General features: G+C 37.4%; 1 protein-coding gene across 5 annotated transcripts in view; it reads left to right on the top strand.

The window, feature by feature from the left end:
* Nucleotides 1-1509: 1509 nt before the first annotated feature.
* The window catches only part of mylk4b (myosin light chain kinase family, member 4b), a 29091-nt gene continuing 8220 nt past the window's right edge, over nt 1510-22380 (top strand). The window contains exons 1-3 of one of the 5 annotated variants that reach the window (XM_079584698.1): nt 1510-1651; nt 2160-2220; nt 9014-9240. In XM_079584698.1, coding sequence (XP_079440824.1) covers nt 9109-9240 — 132 coding nt within the window. In that variant the 5' untranslated portion in view covers nt 1510-1651; nt 2160-2220; nt 9014-9108. Of the gene's footprint in view, nt 1652-2010; nt 2221-9013; nt 9241-10775; nt 11513-21679; nt 22373-22380 lie in introns of those variants that run through there. The other 4 variants (XM_079584699.1, XM_079584697.1, XM_079584696.1 and 1 more) reach the window with 4 other exon arrangements.

The raw sequence follows: 22380 nt of genomic DNA, 5'->3' as shown, positions 1-22380 counted from the left end.
AGATAGCTAACTAAATGTGCAGGCTTTAAACATGTGAGAGGAGAGAGAATTAGTCAGGAGGGACTAAAGGGTAATTTGGCTGGAGTGAGGAAAGTGAGGGGGGAATGGTTGGCCATGAAAATACTGTGTGTAACATTGCTCAGTGGCTGACAGACAGGCAGGCACAAACATACACATCAACTTCCTAAGTGTACCAAACATCTGCAAATGTACTGAAACACTTACCCCACCAACACACATACAGACGGAGATACACCCTGACATGCCTTGACCTCATTCCCAAAGCAACTGAAGAGATGATGTTGCAATAATAATTATTATTATTCAATCATAAATAATCAAATAATCTATACATTATTTAAATAAAATATTTAGTTTTCTGTAATGTTTATAAAAGCATGTGACCGTGAAACTTTAGAACCTTTTTAAATACATTACATGCTCATACAGGTTTATGAAAGGACACGAGCAGCTGCAGTTTGGCTTTGATCCTGCTATTTTCAATGAGAGCACAATCCATCATATACAGCACAAGCTCATAGCATAGCTAACCTATATTCCAACACAATAAAGGAATCTTTATAGCTTTAACCACGAACACCAAGTAAGAAGAGATCATCAATTGTACATGGTTCTTCTGTCTGTTGGCCTGTCCCTTTTCATTGCTCTAGCTTTTCCATTCTCAAAATTATTATATAGGCCTATCTACAGATGTGGATTTACCATACTGCCTAAATTTGACCATGGTGTTAAAGCTTGAGCAGCATTATTGAAAAAGCATTTTTCGAGAGAGAAAAAGTGCACACTTAAGTCTTAAGCCACGTAGAAGTGACAACCGCATTGGGGGAATGAGTTGTCGTTCCATGTGTGTACAGAACAAGACTCACTCCCGAAACTGCGATGATTGACACCATGTTTGGTATCCTATTCTGACAAAGTAATATTACAGTGACACAAAAATGTAAGTTAAACATTAACTAAAGTACCCTATACAGTCGACGGAGGCGTCGTGTTTTGTTTGTAAAGGCTGCTTCCATAGACTGTAAAAAAATAGACTGCTTCACAGAGTGCGCTCTTGAAATGTTGCCATGTCCTCTTAAAAGCGTTTTTGGGATTGTTGTTTAAGCATAACGCTATCCAGTTTATGAAGTTATTAAAGTGAGCAGGTGCGGGTCATGGTATCGCAGTCTTGTTTTCAGCACAAAGAATTCCCATTTATTTCGTTTTTTATGGGCTTGATCTTGTTCGCTGATTTGCTTGCAAGATCTGGCAACACAAACGAGTCAAGGCTCGTGTGCTACTTTCCCTGTGTTTTCTTCTTGCACTGCACAGACGAGAGATACATCTCTGATGCACGTTAAATGCACGTATTTTAATTTAGCTGCAGTTCGTGGCCATAGGCTTAGTCCATGAGGTGGTTTCTCACTGACGTTTCAATCACAGCTGAAGGCTATAAATAATTTGAGTGACAAGACAAAGGTTTATTAGACTTCACAATGCTAGGGAGCAGGTGCTTTAGACTGGATTTTCTCTAAATGTAGTATAGGCCATTAAACTAATGGCAATATTATTGCCATTAAACATTTCAGTTAATAGGCTACTTATAGGCCTACAATTTTTTTTTCCAAACAAGTCACTGACTTCATGTCTGGTCAGTATTCCTTCCCCATCCTCATGCTATTTGATTTATCAAAATTTAAGTAGGCTATTCAATGGGGTATTTTTTTAAATTAATTGATGCGTTTAAAAAAAAAGAAGAATACTGGATATCTTTTCTCTAAAATTCTGTTCTTTGTTTGGGTTTGTTGACTTTTACAGTCCTGAAATTGCCCTTACCACTGCACAAGCACACACACAGGAAAGGGGAACACATGGCACTGAAATTCCACACCCTCTACAATAACATGTTTAACCCCCTTCCCACTCCCTGCCCTTCTCTTGCCCCCACACCCTCCACCCCCACCTCACATTTACACTTTGACTTGTCTCTGACTTTGCTGACCCGTTTCCACATCCCACAGACTCTCTCTCCTTCCTTATTTGACTGTGCCACTTAAACAGTGTATACTATGGAGACAAGACCCCATGTCTTAGGCTGTTCAAAGATTTATGTATAAACATCCTTGATAGTGTATATAGAATGTGCTTTATAACTAAAGGAAGAAATAAGGAAAAGCCAACTTGTGAATTGGGAGCGACTTGCTGACCGCCTCACCGAATGTAAGTGGAAAACAAATTACATTTTGAATGGTATCAGTGTGATATTCTAAATATGCTACAATATTGTAATGTAATAGGCTTTAATTGAATTAACAGCTGCTGAAATGTTGCATTAACAAGCCTGTAGATATAGCATGCCTAATGAATAATGAACTTAAAAGATGCATTTGTGTCAATAAATGTTTGTTTAATCTATTGGTGTATGTGCAATTTTACGCTGCACTGTTATTACCATGAGGCAGCTGCAAAAGTGATGGTGTTGATACAAGATCTGAGATTAAATGTTCCCTGGTACGTCTGTGTATGAGGACAAAATGGCTCCACAAACTTTATAGTCATCATATTTATTGTCATTTTACAACAGACATCAATACATTCCTTCTGAATTTACTAAGAATATTACAGGTTCCTGACCAACATAGATTAAACCCAATGTGAAATATCCTTTATTTGTGATGTAGTTACGTCTATTGATCTTGGTGTATGGAAGCACATGGCGTCAAAACTCAAATGTTTCCCCTAACATATGTTATCAAGTGAAAACTGTCAGTCAAAAATAATTAAGAAGAAGTGTTCCAAGCAATGTTCCAAGAAACAGTCTGCCAAAATCTCACTGAGTTCTTGGCCGGGTGGGGGGTAATGTAATGATATATTCTCATAGGGCCATATCAAAAGAACATCCTAACTCTAGAATCATATCTAATCTGTTTAACAAACACGACCATTTAATTTAGCCTATGCCTATGTCATTTAGGACAAGAGATGTAATTTGATGAATAAAAAAATTAATTGAATGTATAGTTTAAAATTTGCTGTTAATTTATTCACCCTCAGCAGGCCATCCAAGATGTAGGTCATTTCTATATATATATATGCCTGATCTCAATCGGGAAGATTGACTTTTCACAGATTTTAAACGTTTGAGCTCCCGCGCATGTCATTATGTGACAGGAAGCTCGCGCTGCAAGCTGCCATGAACCGTTTCCGTTTGTTTAGGCGCTGTCAAAAGCTGCAGTGCAGCCAGCCAGTCACTGATTATATATTTTTCATCCAAAGCATCACTGAAATATTTATTTACATTAAAGTTATATTCTGATGTTATATTTTTCAATGATTCAACAACATTACAATGTTAAAGGTACAATCTGTAATTTTTTTCGCCACCAGAGGTCGCATTTTCAAAACAATAACAAAGGCGAAGCTTGATGACGCTATAAAGGAGAGTGAAATCATATAAATTCAAAAGCTAATACATTAGTTTTTGTATTACCTGTAGTCTACGTTTGATCACACTATTTTATGTCATCGTAATGAATTAGCTGCAAAGCACATGAAACGTAATGCTATATTAGCCTGTTAATATAATATGTGACTATTTGTCGAATGATTTGGGGGGTTAATGCTGCGCAGTTTTGGCTAAATGTAATGGCTAAATATTTTTGTGCAGCACATCTGTATTTCATTTCACTGCCATACTTGGCCACCAGACTTGATAAAAGGCATTACTGAAGTACAAAGAAAGTTTAATATAACTGTCTGCGTACAATAAATAATATATATTTGTTTACCGGTCTATTAAAACACATGCGAGAGCAGAGTCTGATCAAGTCCAAGTTTGTCGTGAAGCTCTCTCCATCTCGAAAACACCACGCCGATATTGATCCAATTGTTTTATTTCACCATTTGTCCCAAAGCCTGCTTGCCTCAGTTGATCTACGTTTACGTTTTCTTTTTTTTGTACTCGCCAGTCAATAATCGTGAACCATGATGACTGAACGACAAAACAGCAGCCTGCATAATATTTTATCATAGATATGTATAGGCTATACACATGGGATGGGCAGTATTTCGGATAGGCTACATTAATAAAAATTAAAAAAATATTTGAAATACAAAATACTACTTTGTATTTTAAAGCCTTTAGAAAAAAACTAATATAATTTGTATTTAAATACATTTAAGATGAGTATTTTTGTATTTTCAAAATACATAAAACAACTTTTCCCAGTCAACCTCTTTATCAGGGTAGGCTGCTGATTTCGTTCATCAAATAGTTCAGACACGCCCCCTCCCCCCAACCCCAACATTCATGCATGTGAGCTGCAGTAGGGCTGGTTCAGCACTGGATCAGCAATGCTTGTTGATCAAAGTTAAAATAGTGCATTATTCAGATTTGCCTTCAAACATGGAAGAATAAAAGAGCACAGACAAGTGGGAAAATAGCGTTAGCCAATCAGTTTTGATCAGTTGTTGATTTTTATCAACTAGCTTGTCAAATGTGTTTAAAGCATTACTGCATGTTGGGGATGGGTGACATGACACTACATATCATAGCGATGATATAAAGTCTGAATCGATGGAACTTTTACTAAATCGTTTACATATAGGCCTATCGGGGTAAGCAAATTTATCCGTGCAGCTTTTAGTGGGCAGGAATTATTGAAACGTTGGAGTGGAATTTATTATTTACATTTTTGGATAAATAGTGTCAAATGAATCTAAATTAATTTAGACATAGAATGCTCATTATCGGCTTACATATGGCGGCCTTGTAATGGCATTGTAACGGCCGCTAATGAGTGATCTATGTATCTATGATTTCTACAAACGGAAACTGAGGATAGCGCGGATATTACATGATTGATATGCGACAATGACAAGGGGCGAGCCATTATTTAAAACTGGAATTTCTCTGGATTTACACATCCTTGGGAACTTTTGGGATAATGTAACACAAATGCATGAAATTTATCACACTGTCCAAGTGGTTTTTGAATATTTTATTACAAAAATCTTACATATTGTACCTTTAAACTATTGCATGTGTTTTTCATTGCACATTTATCAATTAAAAAAAATCTTTCAGTTTTTATAATTTTTAGTATAATTTTTAATTATAATTTTATAGTATAATTTTGAAACTATTTAGTAGTCAGAGTTTTATTTTTTTACGTTTTAAAGGGGGAGTGACCAAAAAATGTAAAACCCCTGAAGTACAATATCACACTCTCAGCTTATGGACGGCCAGGCATAAATCATCTCAAAAGCCTGAATGGCTTGATCACAATGATTCTGATCACTTGTTATTTAACGTTCGCAAAAGATGGCTATGATCGGCATGATATCTCAGGACAGTTATTTCAGTGATATCTTTCACAGAGAGTATAGTTTTTTTCAGTACTATTTCCATAAAATAGCCTACCCTACATCACTATAAGAGATAAACAAAAAACAAAATTATACAAATGATAAATGCTGGCACAAACATATTATTTTGTTTGGTTAGTATCTCGGGATGTTCTGACAGAGTCAAAGAGTTTGCCTTTCATCACTAAGCCACTCAAATCCCTTTAATTGAGACTCTGTAACACTGCACCAGAGAATATGAAAGCAAGGCTAAGACCACAGTACATAGTCACGCACTCATTGCTCCATACAGGACAAAACACCAACAAAATTGTCCACTATGAAGGTAACTGGGGGGGGAAAAGAAAATATTTATTTTTTAAATGTTTTAGTTTAAGTCAGCAATACTTGGTTTTTAGAAAAAATCACAAGAGTTTTTATAGGATTTGTTGAACTCTATATCAAAGTATTGTGGAAAGAGACCTAAAGTGAACCTAAAATAAGTGAGATAAGGTATCCCATACTAATAGAGGACACAGTCAGAAGGACCAACGTTATTATGTCATTCTAGGGAATAATGCTTGACCACAGGCGCCAGAGCTGATTAAGGCTTGTGTCTGGTTTGAAAATAGAGCGTTTTTCTTGTTGTTGGGGTGTCCCAGCCCCAGGGGAATCACTCCACTCGATGACTTTCTGTTATCCCAGGGCATGCAGATGGATCAACATGCTATGCACGGAATGGCCTCTAAACTGATCCCTTGGAAACAGAACAACACGCTTAGTTCCTATCAGAGTATGTTGAGCTAGAGCTGATGTCTAAATGCAGCTGGGATCATTGGTGATAGATATAGTGCATAAATTGAGTTATGTGAAGAGAGTCTTTTGAAGTCCCAGTATTTTGTTGTTGTTGTCAAATTGTAAAAGTACTTACCTTTAAACAAGACATAATAATTGATGGTAATTATTTGAACTATGCATTGTTCAAGAGCTGTATGGTCAAAGTCTTTCAAAATAAGGATCACCACCTGGGCCAAGTGCATAAAGTCAAATGCGCAAAATGACTATCTGACCCCCATAAAGCTGCTTATAGATGCTCACCCTAACCATTGCCCATCCTAGATGTCAGCACTGACCTGCACCTGCTCACTGACCAAAACACATAACCATGAACTCACACATATACATAACATGACACATCTCCTACCAATCTGTTCTTGTTTGTAATGAAATCCTGAAAAAAAACAGACTTTCTACCTTTATGTCTAAATAAAGACGCTTAGATTTATTGGACTATTAATATAGCCTATACACTCTAAAAAATGCTGGGTTGTTTTAACCCAATTTTGGGTCAAATATGGACAAACCCAGCCATTGGGTTCAATTTTTAAATTACATTTTTGATCCAACTTTTGGGTTTGTCCATATTTGACCCAAAATTGGGTTGAAACAACCCAGCATTTTTTTGAGTGTGTATGAGAGGGTGGTGTCCTATCATGGTTGTAATACTTCAGTGGTTTTAAAAAAAATTGGTCACTCCCCCTTTAAAACGTAAAAAAAACTCTGACTACTAAATAGTTAAATTATACAATAAAATTATAATTAAAAATTATACTAAAAATTATACTAAAAATGATAAAAACTGAAATCATGGGCTCCTATCCCCATCCACTGAATTGGCTCTATCACTCTCTCTCCTCTCTCCACATAGCTGGTGTGTGTGGTGAGCGCACAGGCGTCGTTGTACTGTGGCTGCCGTCACATCATCCTAGTGGATGCTGCACACTGGTGGTGGTTGAGGAGAGATCCCCTGATATGACTGTAAAGCGCTTTGGGTGTACATACAGTAGTACATATGAAAGCGCTAAATGCCTCATTCATTGTATTAATAGCAGAGGTGTAGGCTAAAGTCCAGGTTCAGAAAGTTAAAGTCCTCCTCAGTATTTTGTTCCAATCACCTGGATTTGCTAATTAGCAGTTTTTTCAGCCAGGAGACAGAAAGAGATGTCTGAAGCTTAAAGGATAATTCCGGTATTTAACACCTTGAGTCTATATTGTAGTTTGTTTTGGATGAACAAGAGTGGTGGACAACATTTTTTTGACAATGGTTCCTCTCTCGAGTTTTTGACTATAATAGAATTGGCCATGGACCCATTTAACATTGGAGTCAATGGGCATGTCCGAAAATGTCATTAAAACAGCCAATAATGTTCGTTTACAAAACTGTTAAACTCACCGAGTGGTTAGTGGTGTTCGTTGATGATTATAAACAATATATCGTCGCAATATATGATTCCAATCCGTTTATTTTGCTATAGTGGAACTATTTTTTCAGACACTTCACAACCGTGTAACTTCGGCTCAATAATTGAATCTGAAGCGTTAGCACACTCCCGACCACTTGATGGCGATAACCGATGTTTATGTCTCGCGGGACACTCACGGTCACAGTCGAGTTCAACTTCATATTGCACTGGTCAGTGGTCACGTCTTTCAATATGGTTAGAATTTGTGCGGTCAAAAACTGCGGTAAAGTTCCTAAAAACATTATTGTTTATTTCGCTTACTCTCCCGGAGCACAGTTGCTCTGCTAGCCTTATGAGAAACGGAAGCGAGCAAAAAGACTACATCGACCAAATGTAAACAGCCCCCTTTCCGTTTCCGGTAGCGCATTTATATTAACGAGCACTCAGTCCTTCAACAAGTTCAATGGGATTTTACAAAATGACGAATAAAACACGACAGAAACTGTATTTCGCAACACTTTTTGGTTCTGGAACATCAACTAACATCACTAATCACTCGGTGAGTTGCACAGTTTTGAAAACGAACATTATTGGCTGTTTTAATGACATTTTCGGACATGCCCATTGACTCCAATGTTAAATGGGTCTATGGCCAATTCTTTCATAGTCAAAAACTCGAGAGAGGAACCATTGTCAAAAAAAATGTGTCCACCACTCTTGTTCATCCAAAACAAACTACAATATAGACTCAAGGTGTTAAATACCGGAATTATCCTTTAACGATGACAGAAAGAGTTGTCTGAAGCTTAACGATGGTGACGTTGAAGTTATCGTGCAACCGTGTTCGTTTGAATGCCTACGTTTAGCTTTTGACTTCTCCCAATTGCATTTACACTTCAAAATGTATAAAAGTTGTGTTCATTTGTAAAGATGATCATGTTGAACAAAACGTGAATGAATCATAAGCTTAAGTTAGTCACAGACCTTATTTTCTCCAAACACCACTGGAAAATCCCTATTGGGTTATTGTCGATGGAACAAGCTGATAATTCTGGGAACTGTCTACAAAAAAATATGTCATTCCTGCACCACTCAACTTCACGTATAGCATACATGTGATTTGGCTACATCAGTAATCGCATAGGCCTACTTCCCTTTATAGGTGATATAAAATATGTACAAATTCAGGGTAGCCTACTGATGACCTAGCCTACTTCTTCTGGCGAGATTCTGAATTGCATTTGATGGACCAATTAAACCTTAATGATAATGCACCAGCTAAAATGGTTCCCTGTTTGCAACATTAGTTAAAAAAAAGTAAAATTTAGGCTACTAAAATTAACATGTATTAATTGTCTGTATTCTTAGCCCTTAGGCCTATACTATACTTTTTTTATTCAAAAAATGTCTTCTTTTATTTTCAGCTCAGAAGACAATACCAAGCCGACAGGAAGAGGGTGTGTGTTAGGTCCAATTAAACCACCACTGCCCATGCACTGCATTTCTTAACAACAGAGCCATGGAGGGGGAGGAATCACGTGTCAAGGAGCTTGATGTGGGTCGACTTGACGTTTTTGGGAACCTTGAACGAGTAGAAAGAATGCGTTGCTACTGGGAGCTCAAACATGTCCAACTAAAGACTCTAGAGCAGGTAACTCCAACAGATATTTAGACACACGTCATAGGTGTACACACTACCGTTTAAAAGTATGGGGTCAGAAAGATTTTTTAAAATAAATAACATTAAAATTATCAAAAGTGCCATTTATAATGTTACAAAAGATTCATATTTTAAATAAATGCTGTTATTTTGATGTTTCTAATTATAAAAGAATCCTGAAAAAAATGTATTACTGTTTCCAAAAACGTATTAAGCATCACAACTGTTTTTATCATGGATAATAATAAATGTTACTATAGAACCAAATCAGAATATTAAAATGAATTATTGTGACACTGCAATGACTGCTAAAAATTCAGCTTTGCCATCACAGGAAAAAAATACATTTTGAAATACTCAAATAGAAAACAGTAATTTTAATAATATTTCACAATATTACTGTTTTTGATCAAATAGATTGAGCTTTGGTACACATAAGATATTTCTTTCAAAAACATAATAAAATCTTTCCAACCTCACAATTTTGTAACTGGTAGTGTATAAGCCAGGGTGAAATTGCTAATTGTGTGTGCATTATTTCAGCTGTGTTGTACTGTTTTAAATGTGCCCATAGAGGGGGCTGTATCATCATGGATCACACCCATTATGACTGAAGACATTTTCAGTTTTTATAGAGAATTTTTATAGAGATTGCACATGCACACTTTGACACATCACAGTCCAAAAGACACATGCCTGCACACCCAAAAACTTAAAAAAAAAAGTTCCAAGGTCATGTAGAAGAAACGTGCTGTTGGCACTGCATGCTTACTGACTGTCTAGGAGGGGGCGACAGTTCATGAAATATTTTACTGCATTGCTTGCTGACTCACTAGGGCTTTGAAATATAACCGTATGTCTTGTGACTACACTTAAGACATTTCTTATATAGTAGCTATGAATGATCATGTTTGAGACCAAAAACTATCATCTATATATTTGTTATTATATAGGCTTAAATATCATCTATCCATTTGTTATTTTAACAATGTGTTGTATGTGCTGTATTTTATTTATTTAATATTTTTGTGTGTGGTTGATTTGATCTGATCAGTTTTCACAATTCTTTCACTGAATGTGAGCATTTGAGGGAATCTTGTCTCTCACAAGACAAACGAAGAGACACAGTTTTTATAAAATGTTTGGTTACTTTTGCCTTAATGGGGTCTTTGGCTTTGGGATGTATGTACAGTTTTAATCGCTTGTCTTCATTGTGGACAGTTATTTGGACTGTATACTGTAGCTACTGTAATTTTACTATTTTTTATTTTATTTTTGTCCTTCCAAGAACGAAAGAGAACTCATAATGAACGAAAGAGAAAGAGAATATATATATAGGCTATCAATCAGTGTATATTTTATATTTCTGTGTATTGTGACTGTGCGCCAGATGACCTATAGGTTGCAAAGCAAAGTCAGATAGGAGTAATCTAAGAACTGCAGTCTATTTAAATCAGATTGCTACTGTTACGGTTGGGTTTACCCCCCAACATGTCTCTTATCACTTTGTGAGTGTGTGTGAGTGCACAGCCTTGGTCTTTTGAATAGCTGTGACTGTGAGTGTGTACTTGAATGTCAGCTTGCACGTGCGCATATCTAGTCTGATTATAGTAGTCACACATGCTGAGAACCCATGACAAGTTGCCGTTTCTCTTTAAAATGTTCTGAGATAGGCTGAGTGCGGCTGTCTATGGGCTGTATATGTGATGTGTCAAATTATACAGGCCGCGTGTCATTCACCCCATTGTGAGTGTGTGAGTGAGCACATTAAGTGCTGTGTCAAACGTTAAAGGATACACCGAGTTCTGCTAACTGTTGCCGTGGAGCCAGAGTTCCACCTGTCCGCCTCTCGTCTCGCTGACTGACAGATGTTTTGCTCCTCATACGTAAGAGGGGAGCGTTCTCTCTCCCGTTTACCCGTGTCTCTCCTTTGCTGTGACAGCCCACCTTTCGTAATCTGTAGCTCGCCTGCACAGCTGATGTCAACAACCGGACCGGCGTTAAAAGAAAGAGAGAGAGAGAGAGAGCTAAACGGGCTGCTAAAACAAAGTTAAGGAGTTTAAAAAAGAAAAAGCAACGGTTCTAAGAAGGCTTGCTTGGTGTGAATGTAGTTGCCATGGAGAACTTCTTGCAGGATAAGGACTTCTGGATTGTAGGAAGTGTGTGTTTGGTTGCATCCATCCTATGGAGACGATTTTGGAATTTATTTACATACAAGAGGAAAAGAGACACTTCTCCAGAAAGTGCATCTATTGACATTCAGGTAAAACTCATGAATATATCCAAAACTGACATAAAAAAATTATGTTATGTGCTAATCCACAATTAGTTAGTTATATTCAAATGAAAATGCGATTTATATGGGGTTATAAAGCACTTGATCATCTATGTGAATTTTCTTTAAATAATCCATACTATCAATCAATCCTTATGTATGTAGGCTATGCCATATATATATATATAGAGAGAAAGAGATAGCTAAAGAATCATGTGACACTGAAGACTGGAGTAATGGCTGATGGAAATTCAGATTTGCATCAGATAAATAAAGTATATTTTAAAGAATATTAAAGTAGAGAACCATTATTTAAAATTGTAATAATATTTCACAATATTAATGTTTTTTTCCTTCTGTTTTTTGATCAAATAAATGCAGGCTTGATGAGCATTAGAGATTTTAAAAACATTAAAAATAGTAATGTTTCCAAACTTTTGACTGGTACTGTATATATATGAATATATATTAGTATTACAGTGAGTATGACAGAAAATCTAATTTTTAGACTGGGGGTTAGGGTTAGAGATCCTGGGTTATCTGAGAGTCTGGCTGGGGGGTTGTGGTTGAAAACACCTGCCGTAAATGGATGAACATGCACAGAAGAAATAGATCTTAACGCTAAATCAAATATGATTGATGTGTCCATTTAAAAGACTCCTCTGGGTTATAGAAGTAAATGTGTCAATTTTATTTTGATTTGAAATTGATTATCTTTGTACTTTTTCACAGAGCAGCCAGTTTTGCTGATACTGATTATAATGCACAGGACTTGTAGAACAAGTGGACAGGACACTAGACTTGTAAAACATGCAAACGTTGTATGAACGTTTGCAACGTTGTATGAACCCAAGAATCCCCAAAAGACATTTCTACATTTAACCTGAGTTTTAAAGTATAGATTATCCAACCTTAATAAATCAATTAATAAACCACTGAGTAAACACAACGATAGTAATATTTTGAAAAACAAAGAAATGACCAAACTGCACAGTTAATAGTGAAAAGTGAAATGTAGAAGAGAGTACATGTAAAAGGTGTAAAGTTGTACTGTGATCCACTGTCTTCGTTCTCTCGTGTTCGTTTTTGACACCGTTGTAATTTCAATTATCTGCCCTGCTCCCAAGTGGCATTTGGAACAACATGTGTCTCAACAACAAACATTAGTGTTGCTTTCATACATGAGGTAATTATAACCATGACGTATTACTGGTAGCCATGCTAGTTGTTTGCTATTTACAATTTGTAGAAAAAAAATTAGTAAAGGGAGTGAAAATATGAACTTTTTTTTACTCATCATACTCTTTGCAAATGTAACTTAGGGACCCTCTAAATCCAGCCGTGATTAAACTCACCTACCTGCAACTTTCTAGGGTTGCGTTTTTTATTCAAGTCTTCATTAAAACTTTTTTTATGCCCTTCTCTCGCTAACTTCCCTTCATCTCGTTCACTCCCACACCCTTGCAATGGGTTAAAATGGAAAACTCAAAGCCCTTGATCACATGTGGTGCGACCGTGCGACCAACAGCGAGTTGCTGTTGTGACGTCACAATCGTGTTGCATTGTGGTCTATGGATCTGTCTAAAGTGTACATATGAGTAGACTTGCTCCCTCTGCCAAAATAGAGGGGTCAAGGGTCTGTAACATCTCTCGTCCACTTGATAAAGTTCAACGCACTTCAAAATGGCGGTGAGAATTCCCCCAAGGAGAAGTCATTAGGGAAGTTTGCAAGTGTGTCTAAGGGTACGTTTACACAACAACGATGTACTAAAAATGGAAGTTTTTCCTTTTCTTTTTTCGCGTACAGGTCGACAAAGTTGTCAAAATGATCCCCTTTCTCACACGCTATAGGCCTATAGTTTGCAATGTCAGTTTGTAAAGAAACACTATAGACTCACTGAACACGTCATACGCATAGGCTTGGTGTCACAGTTTTTTGGTGGCACAAATATGCATTTTTGTAGTTTACACTGAGACGGTAACGGTATCGTTTTCAAAAACTTGTACCACCTGACTGCTACAGATTCATTTTGGTCATTGATAGTGCTGCCATATTCCGAGTCCGAGGACGTGAACAGCTCTAAATAGAACTTCACGTGTTGTCATCTCGAGACAACGGTCATTACGACATGGTGTGAACGCAGCATAATGCAGCCTGTAATATTAATGCTGAAGACCTTATTTAGCTTGTTCAGGTGTGTTTGATTAGGGTTGGAGCTAAACTCTGCAGGAAACTGGACCTCGAGGGCCATAGTTAAGAACCCCTGAAATAGTTATTTTGAGTTTTGATATTTTAAGATAAACATATGTAATGTCTAATATCTAATAATCTAAAGTAAACATGGGATTTGTGCCTTTAATGCTTAAAGTCATGGGACACCAAAGTGTACTATATACAGTATGTGGTAAAGTTTAAAATGTAAGTTTAAAGTTAATCTCTCTACCGCACTAATCTGGCCTTTCAAAAATTGTTACTCACAACACACAAAAATACATTTTATAAATCAAAGATTTTCCACAAAAAAGTAAAACTAAGCATTGACGTGTTAAGAAAAGACAAAAAAGGTGTTACTCCTGACATAACCTGTCCCATGGTTTAGAACAGTGTGTGCTAATGTCAAAATTCGGTCTTAAGTCTTGTCTTCGGGTCTGATTTAGAGGTGCCTAAGGAGGTGAGGAGGGAGAGAGTTTCTTATTGACATCTCTGCATTGTGAAAGACTGCAAACCTTGTTAGTTGAGTGTCAGGTGGCAGCATGTGGCTATATGCATATTGAGAAATGTGTCTGGCATCTTGCACTCAAAAAGTATTTAGGAGTAAATTTAAGATTTGTGTATTTGAATCGCATATAAAATTTTCATCCATTTGGATTACACAGTTTTAACATAAAATAAACACGCATAAATGAAAGGGGTAGAATATTTCTTGCCTGTTTTATTTATGGATGAATGATTCATCACATTACGTTTATTAGTTTATGTTTTAACTGTGTAATTTTATATGTAATTCAAAATACATAAATCTTAAATTTGCTCATACAGTTCTGCACACATTTATTATTTTTGTACATTTATTTATTATTATCTTATTGAGACAAGAAAAGAATAAAGATTATCACTCTTGATGTAAAATACTTGAACCCTTGACTAATATAAAATAAGATTTGTTGTACATTTTTAATTTTAGCACTGTGCAGTATGGTCTCGAAGTCTATGAATGGAGGTTTTTAGCACTTTTATAATGTTATTGCATTCATAACATAAAACTTAATTTAAAGTTTTTCTTTAAAATGACACAAAATGCTCTGGTTACTAACATATCCTTGGTTCCCTGAGAGAACGGGAACAAGCACTGCATGGAAGTTTTGGCACATAGGGGAAAAATATTTCTCTGAATATTAAAGTCTGATTGGTTCACGTCTGTGCACTTCCACAGACAAAAAACCTAACCCTTTGAGACAGAATTTTTAGACTGTAGTACTAGTGTCGACTTGCGCAGATGCTCAGTAGCACGGCAAGCTACGCAATGCTCGTTCCCGTTAACTCAGGGAACCGAGGTGACATTATGTAACCAGAGCATTCCCTTTTGATACGGTTCACTTGCATTGCGTCAATGTTTTGACACATATGGGGAACGCACTGCAAACTGCTGCGATACTAGAATCAAGGACCTAGAATGTCTACAATACGGCAGGCACGGGTTTGGTACTGAAGCCTGTGGGTATGATGCCTCCTAAAGAAACCCATGAAGGTGGCGGCGGATTAGGCAGAAAGGACCTGTGCCTGAAGGGCAGGGACCTCAAGGTCATAGAGCAAAGGTGGATGGCGAGGACCAGCCGGCCACCGCACAGATATCTGCTATAGAGATTCCACTAGACTAGACCAAGCCCAAGAGGAAGCCATTCCCCTGGTGGAATGGGCCCTAACTCCAATAGGGCACTGCAAGTCCAATGACTGGTAAGCTAGTGCTATCGCGTCCACTATCCAGTGAGACAGTCTCTGCTTCATGACTGGCAGCCCTTTAGAGCGGCCGCCGAAGTTGCTCTGTTTGGCAGAATTGGCTAAAGTGCTCGATGTACACCTCGGAGGGGAGAGCAGAGAGTGAAATGACTTGTGCCTTAAAGGGCGTGGATGTGGGCACATAGCCTTGTCTGGGTTTAAGGACAACTTTGCTGTCGTTGGGCACTCGAAGCAGGAAGCATCCACTGAAAGAGCAAGCAGGTGACCAATTCGCTTGACCGATGCCAGAGCCAGAAGAAGGGTGGTCTTTAGCGAGAGAGGCAGAAGGTCGGCTGTCGTGAGCGGCTCTAACAGAGGGCCCCGGAGCACCCTCAGGACAATGGACAGGTCCCAGGAAGGGACCTTGTTGGGGCAAGGCGGATTCAGCCTCCTGGCCCCTCTGAGAAATCCGACCACCAGGTTGTGTCCTTCCTTAGCAGATCCTTCCTTAGCGGGATTGGCCATGGTGCTGCTGACAGCAGCTGAACTATACCCGGAAACCACGGCTGGTTCTGCCAGAGTGGTGCCATGAGTAAAACTGAGCTTCTGTCACACCTAATTCGGCTGATGACCTGAGGGAGCTGTGCTACCATCTGTGGGCCAATGCATCCTCTTCCCTCAATAAGAATATCGGGTAGTGTTTTTTTTTTTTTACTTTATGCAAAGAGGTCCACTTCTGCCTGGCCAAAAAGGCTTCAAATAGTCCAGTTGTCAGTGCTGTTCTCAGCTGCAGTGCTGTCAGTGCCGTTCTTGTTCTCCAGTGCGAGCAGCTGGTCTCAGTGAGTGCAGCCACGCTATGGGCGCGTCCCAGGCAAATCATGCACTCTGTGAGCTCAAACATTTAGCATCAAACGTCACTGCTCTTTTAGTTAGAAAATTTGCTCTTTTGTCCTTTCGCCGGAAAGTCAGCGAGCTGCGAGCCGCCATTGATCCGCTGCAGAGGCTTGCTTCGACGGCGAGTAGAGGCCTCTGTGTTGTCATCTTTGGAGTCAGCGAGGAGATGATCTTCACGCTGAAGGAGAAAAAATCGGACTCAAAATGACTTTAAATGCAATTTAAATAGGAAGTGGGCCCCATCCATTTTGGCGGGCTGATAAGCCATTTCTCTGTGCAGGTGGCCAGGTGCACATCGAAAGGGAACCAAGTGTTATTTTTAGTCATTAGCTGTCCATCTTCTGATAATACTGGCCATGGTTTAGTTGCTTAAAAGAATTTTATATTAATCAATGTTTTTTTTTTATTGTATATAAGTTTTCTTAGCCCACTGGCATTTTTTTAAACATTACGACTCATTCACACCAATAACGATAATTATAAAGATAACGATAAAGATGAAAATCATTCTAGATAAAAAAGAAAAGTGGAGTCCACATAACGATAATGGCACTCAGATACAATATCGTTGAAATAACATGCAGAGCGATTAATTTTTTTCCTGCTGATGAGAAATAAAAAAGTTGACAGCCAATCAGAATCCATTCTGCTTTAAGAGCTTGACCATTTAAAGCGGCAGATGACAAAACTGCAGCACAAGCTTTAGTTATTGCTCATGGTGCGAACGTGCCTTTAACACTTTAGAAAATGTACTGACAAATAAGTGAATATATGATCACTAAAACAGAATAAAACTTAATATTTAAGCAGTTTTGCTTGTAAAAATAAAAATCGTAGTAGGCCTATCTGTAAGGATATTTAGATGCAGTGCATTCTACATTTACATTTACATTTATGCATTTGGCAGATACTTTTATCTTGAAATGTAGTCAGGAGGGGCTGTGGGATGATCTGTTAAAGGGATAGTTCACCCAAAAATCTTAATTCTATCATCATTTACTCACTTTTCATTTTTGGGTGAACTATCCATTTAATGCATGCAGGCAAGCTGTTGTCGTCACCTGAAGTGAGTTCATCAGTGTTTCCCTGGGACTCCCTCACGTCAACGTGCACAGTGCACACACACATGCAGTGCCAAGCACGTATACTGAGGAACACGGGGAGGGGGTATACTCGGTGACCTTCCTGGGATGGCAAGTTTGAAGGGAAAGGGAGGGAGGAGAGAGAGGATGAAATCCATCAGGGGATGGGGGGCATTTTGTTACCTCCCACCCTGAAATAGCCTCCTGTGCATGCTCTTTCTATATATATATGCATACATTGACAATGTATGAGACCCAGTAACACACTCTTGTGGATGCATACATGTGCACATATATGCACACACAAATCCGTTTTAAACCTCTCTGCTTAGTTTGTAGAAAGGTGTGCAGTGTTGGTGTACCGTTACTAGTGCACCTGTACATTTGTTCTCTCTCACTCGCATATGCACATTCTTTGGCCAGTGGACACATTTCCACATGCTTGTGCCATCATGACACATCTAACACATTTATAAGGGGATTAGTTTTGAGGCATTAAAGAGGTGATTGACACTCAGTCTCTTCAGGTAGTTAAAGAGGTATTCAGCAGCAGTCTGACTTTATGGGCTGTCATCACCTTCAGACTGTTTTTTTCTAGGGCAGGCTTGTCTCACAACGACAGAAAAACACTGCGCTGATATTAAGTTACTTAAAAAAAAAAAAACATGAATTGACATTTAATAGGCATCCTTAATGTTTCTATTAGGTTCCCACAAAGTAGATTTCTGTCATACAGTATGTTATAAAGTATCTGCCCCCTTGTGGTGGATCAGATCAACTGTCAAGAACTTTGAAATTTAAGATTTAAAATCAATATGAAATGTGACTGAATCAGATATTTATTTATTTTTATTTACAATTTACTGACAAAAATGTACATACAATAAACTTTTGATGATACTCTTATTATTAAACCTGACGGAGTTTATTATTTTGTTTTGTTTTTAGCATACACTTGAGTTGGAATATAATTTAAAAAATATATCAGTTATATATATTCAACAGTGTTTTCAAGCTTTTCATTAACCTCAAAAGTTTGATTACAAATATGTCAGGGTGCGAAAAATCCACTTCTCATATTATATGATAATGTGTTTTTAAAGATCTGAGTGTGTTTCTCTGATGTCCTAAGGCCATTTTTTGCAGCACTGAAGTTATGTGTCATCTGCTGTGACTGTCAGAGAGTTTATACAATCAGTCTGCAGCTGCTGAAGTACAAATTATGTCTCTCTGTGTGTCCTCTGTTTGTCATTCTACACATATTCTACATGCTATATAATCCCCAGCTCTGTGCCCATCTTGTGATCATCTCTTCAGGGCCGTCATATCATATTCCACCATTATGTAACGCATGCAATGCTATTACATTCTATTCCATCTTGTTAACTTTCTATGTTTATTTATCAGCCTCTTTCCAACATGAGTGCTACACTACTGGTCAAAAGTTAAGGAATAATTTAGACGGTTTTTAAAATATTTTTGAAAGAATTCTCCTATGCTCATGATACCAGGATTTATTCAAAAAAACAACAGTAATATTTTATCATATAATTAGAATTTAAATAGAACATTTGAAAATATAATTTATTCCTGTGATGGTAAAGCTGAATTCATGTATGTCACATGATCCTTCAGAAATCATTCTGATATGTTGATTTGGTGCTCAAGAAGATTTTCTTATTATTATTAGTGTTGAACAGTTTCCACACAAATATTGAGCAGCAAACACTATGATACATTACGTTTCAAAAGTTTTGGGTAAGGAAGGTTTAAATTAAATGACTAAATAAAATATAAATAAATAATACTTTTATTCCACAAGGATGCATTAAATTGATCAAAAGTTACAGTAATGACATAATGTTAAGAAATTATCCTTTTTCAAATAAATGCTGTTTTTTATTTTGAAATGAAATTGCCATTACAGGAATAAATTACATTTTAAATATATTCAAATGGAAAACAGTTATTTTAAATTGTTATAACATTTCACAATATTAATGTTTTTTACTGTATTTTAATAAAATAAATGCAGCCTTATTGAACATATACTTCTTTCAAAAACATTTTAAAAAATCGTAATTTTTTCAAACCTTTGACTTTTTAGAGAGCCAGTGGATAAAGGTCACGAGTAAGTGACCGTCTCTCTGTCCTCGCTGACATGTGTTTTATGCAATGCAATGCATCTCTATAGCATTCCGATAGCCTATAAACATTCATAAATGACACATTGAGTCTAGATGGTTTTGTAATATGTAATTAAATCACAAATACACAGTCAGGCATGTAGACTACATACACAAAAACACCCCAACACACAAAGGAATGTGAGCACTTAGTCTCCTTTTATAAGCTCTTGTTGTCAGAATGGTGGGGCTCACTTCACATTATCAAGTTCCCATTCCAAAGGTGCCTCCAATCCTCCCGAGATTACTGAATGTTCAGCGGCTATAAATACATCAGCCAATCAGAAAACAAACCATTACTGCTCCAAGCAATCAACTGCTTGCTTGTAATGACTTGGCCTATCACATAGGCTACAGTGTGACGCATAACGATCCGGGCTAAAATAAGATTATTGTATTGAATGTATCGGTCCCTCCGCGTGGCTGTTTTTATACAAGCTATCGGGTTTCAGTGTGGCGTGTGAAAAGGCCATTTAGCGGGACTATATCTATCTGTGTATGGGGAAAGTATACTGTAGCACCTGTTTGTGTGTGTTTGAGGATTGTCTCCGTTTACTGTCATTCTCTTACTTGTGTGAATCTGGGATTTTAGCTGATTCTTTATTAAATTCATATTCCAACGGGTGACTAAAAGAATGTATAGGATCAGATTCTTCTATATTGCTAACAGTAAGGTGTTGTGAAAAGTTTAGTTCACTGCTGACAGGATGAAAGATTGCGTAAAAGGTCTTGCATGTGAGCTGGAGGGGTAGTGGAAGGATTTAAAAGGAAAATTGGTAACACTTTACAATAAGGTTAATTTATTAAACATTAGTTAATGTATTAACTAACATGAACTAACAATGAGCAATACATTTGTTACAGTATTTATTAATCTTTGTTAATGTTAGTTAATATGAATAAAGCTGTTCATTGTTAGTTCATGTTAGTTCACAGTGCATTAACTCATGTTAACCAGATTTTAATAAAGTATTAGTAAATGTTGAAATTAACATTAACAAAGATGAATAAATGCTGTATAAGTGCAGTTCATTATTTGTTAATGTTAACTAATGTAGTTAACTAATGTTAACTAATGAACCTTATTGTAAAGTGTTACCGGAAAATTATTATTATTATTCCATGAACTTCCACAACTTTTCAGAAATCTATGGGATTTAAAAAAAAATTTTTTTTTAGATATTACATTTGCGAAGAATAATTTATAGCCAATTAAATATTTTGAGCTATTTATATTCATTGTAGACATTTCCATGACTTTCCCAGTTTTTGATGATTTCTTAATAAAGGCTAAAAACATTATAAATATTACACTTGCAAGGAGTAATTGCTTGTCTGTTAAATATTTTGAGCTGATTTATTATTTATTTATACTAGAACAAATAAATAACAAATGAAATAGGCTATGTAATGACTGTATGACTGTAGTAATTTCAATGACTTTTTACGTCACTGGAAATCAAATCACAGTTTTAAAACTCCCTGATATTGCATGACTGTAGAAAACATTGTGGCAACCATTTCAGTGAATTTCTGTCAACTCATTTTCTTTCCTTTTAAAAGACTGGCTGTAAGGTACTGTATCATATTGCATTCTTATCCGGGATAATATTAGCATTTTTCACATGCAGTTCAAATTCAGTATCTTTATAGAGCTTCTCTGAACAATACAACAGTGGAACCACGTTGAAAATTGACCTCTGAGCCATTTCAGTGTCTCAGCAGCTATTCTGTCCCTGTTCTTCAGTAGACTCAGCCGTGCGCACCTGCTCTTGTTCAATCAGACACTTTCACTCGGCTCATTGTGTTCTCTAGCCTGGAACGAATGAATCAGGGTTACGCAAGTAACATATGGACACAGACAGGGGAAATCTACTGGTTTAACAGTCTCTTCATTTAAAAGTTCTGTCAGTGGTGTTGATACGTCACTCATTGAGTCCATCAAGCTTTATTCTCGCACCCGCTCTGGTTTCTGTGTCTGCGCACATGGCTCTAGGGTTCACACTCTAATCGTACACAGCAGACCCTCCTCCAGATGATAACACTGACCACTCGCACACCGGCCAATAGGCAGAAGCATGTGGATCTCTATAAAAAGCATCGGTTTTGAAGCTAGACACCAGACAGATGCATAACAAGAGAGAATGAAAAGGGGAACCAATGATCTGTAGGTTGGAAAGCATTGTCAAGAAGACGTGAAGAGAACAAGTTAAACTTCTATTAGTTTAAAAGCTTAACGCGTTTCATCATGAGTTCTAATCTTGTGAAGTCTCTTGCTCGGGTTTATGACCCCAAACCACTTCATGGTCAGAAACGCTGCGGAAGAGCCACAACGAGAAGAGCCTCGCTTTCTACCTCAAACAAACGTCTATCTTCACCACTTTCTGACCAGCCTTCATCAAAATCCTCCTCATCTTCTGCTCTTGTACATATTGAAGGACAAGTCAATGATCTGAGTGATAAGATGGACAAACTCCTCGCCTTGCAGGAAGCGTCTTTAAGACGATTGGATGCCATCGGTGAAGATCAAGGAAGATCCGGTGGACGGAGCGTTGAGCAGATGTTGTGTGACACGCGTGCCGTCATAGAAACTGTTCGAGAGAAGGAGGAACAACAGGATCAGCGACTTGATGCTTTGGAGCGACTGGTTAGCGGCATTCAACAGGTTGTCAGTTTCATTGCTGAAGTGTTGAAACACTCGAGATTGGCTGATCTCTTGAAAAACACACACTCAAAATCCAGCAGCAGGGTGAGTTT

This window comes from Phoxinus phoxinus, assembly GCF_949152265.1.
Source record: "Phoxinus phoxinus genome assembly, chromosome: 16".
Lineage (NCBI taxonomy): Eukaryota > Metazoa > Chordata > Actinopteri > Cypriniformes > Leuciscidae > Phoxinus > Phoxinus phoxinus.
The sequence above is the reverse complement of the archived record's forward strand: the minus strand, read 5'-3'. Positions and strand labels throughout refer to the sequence as shown.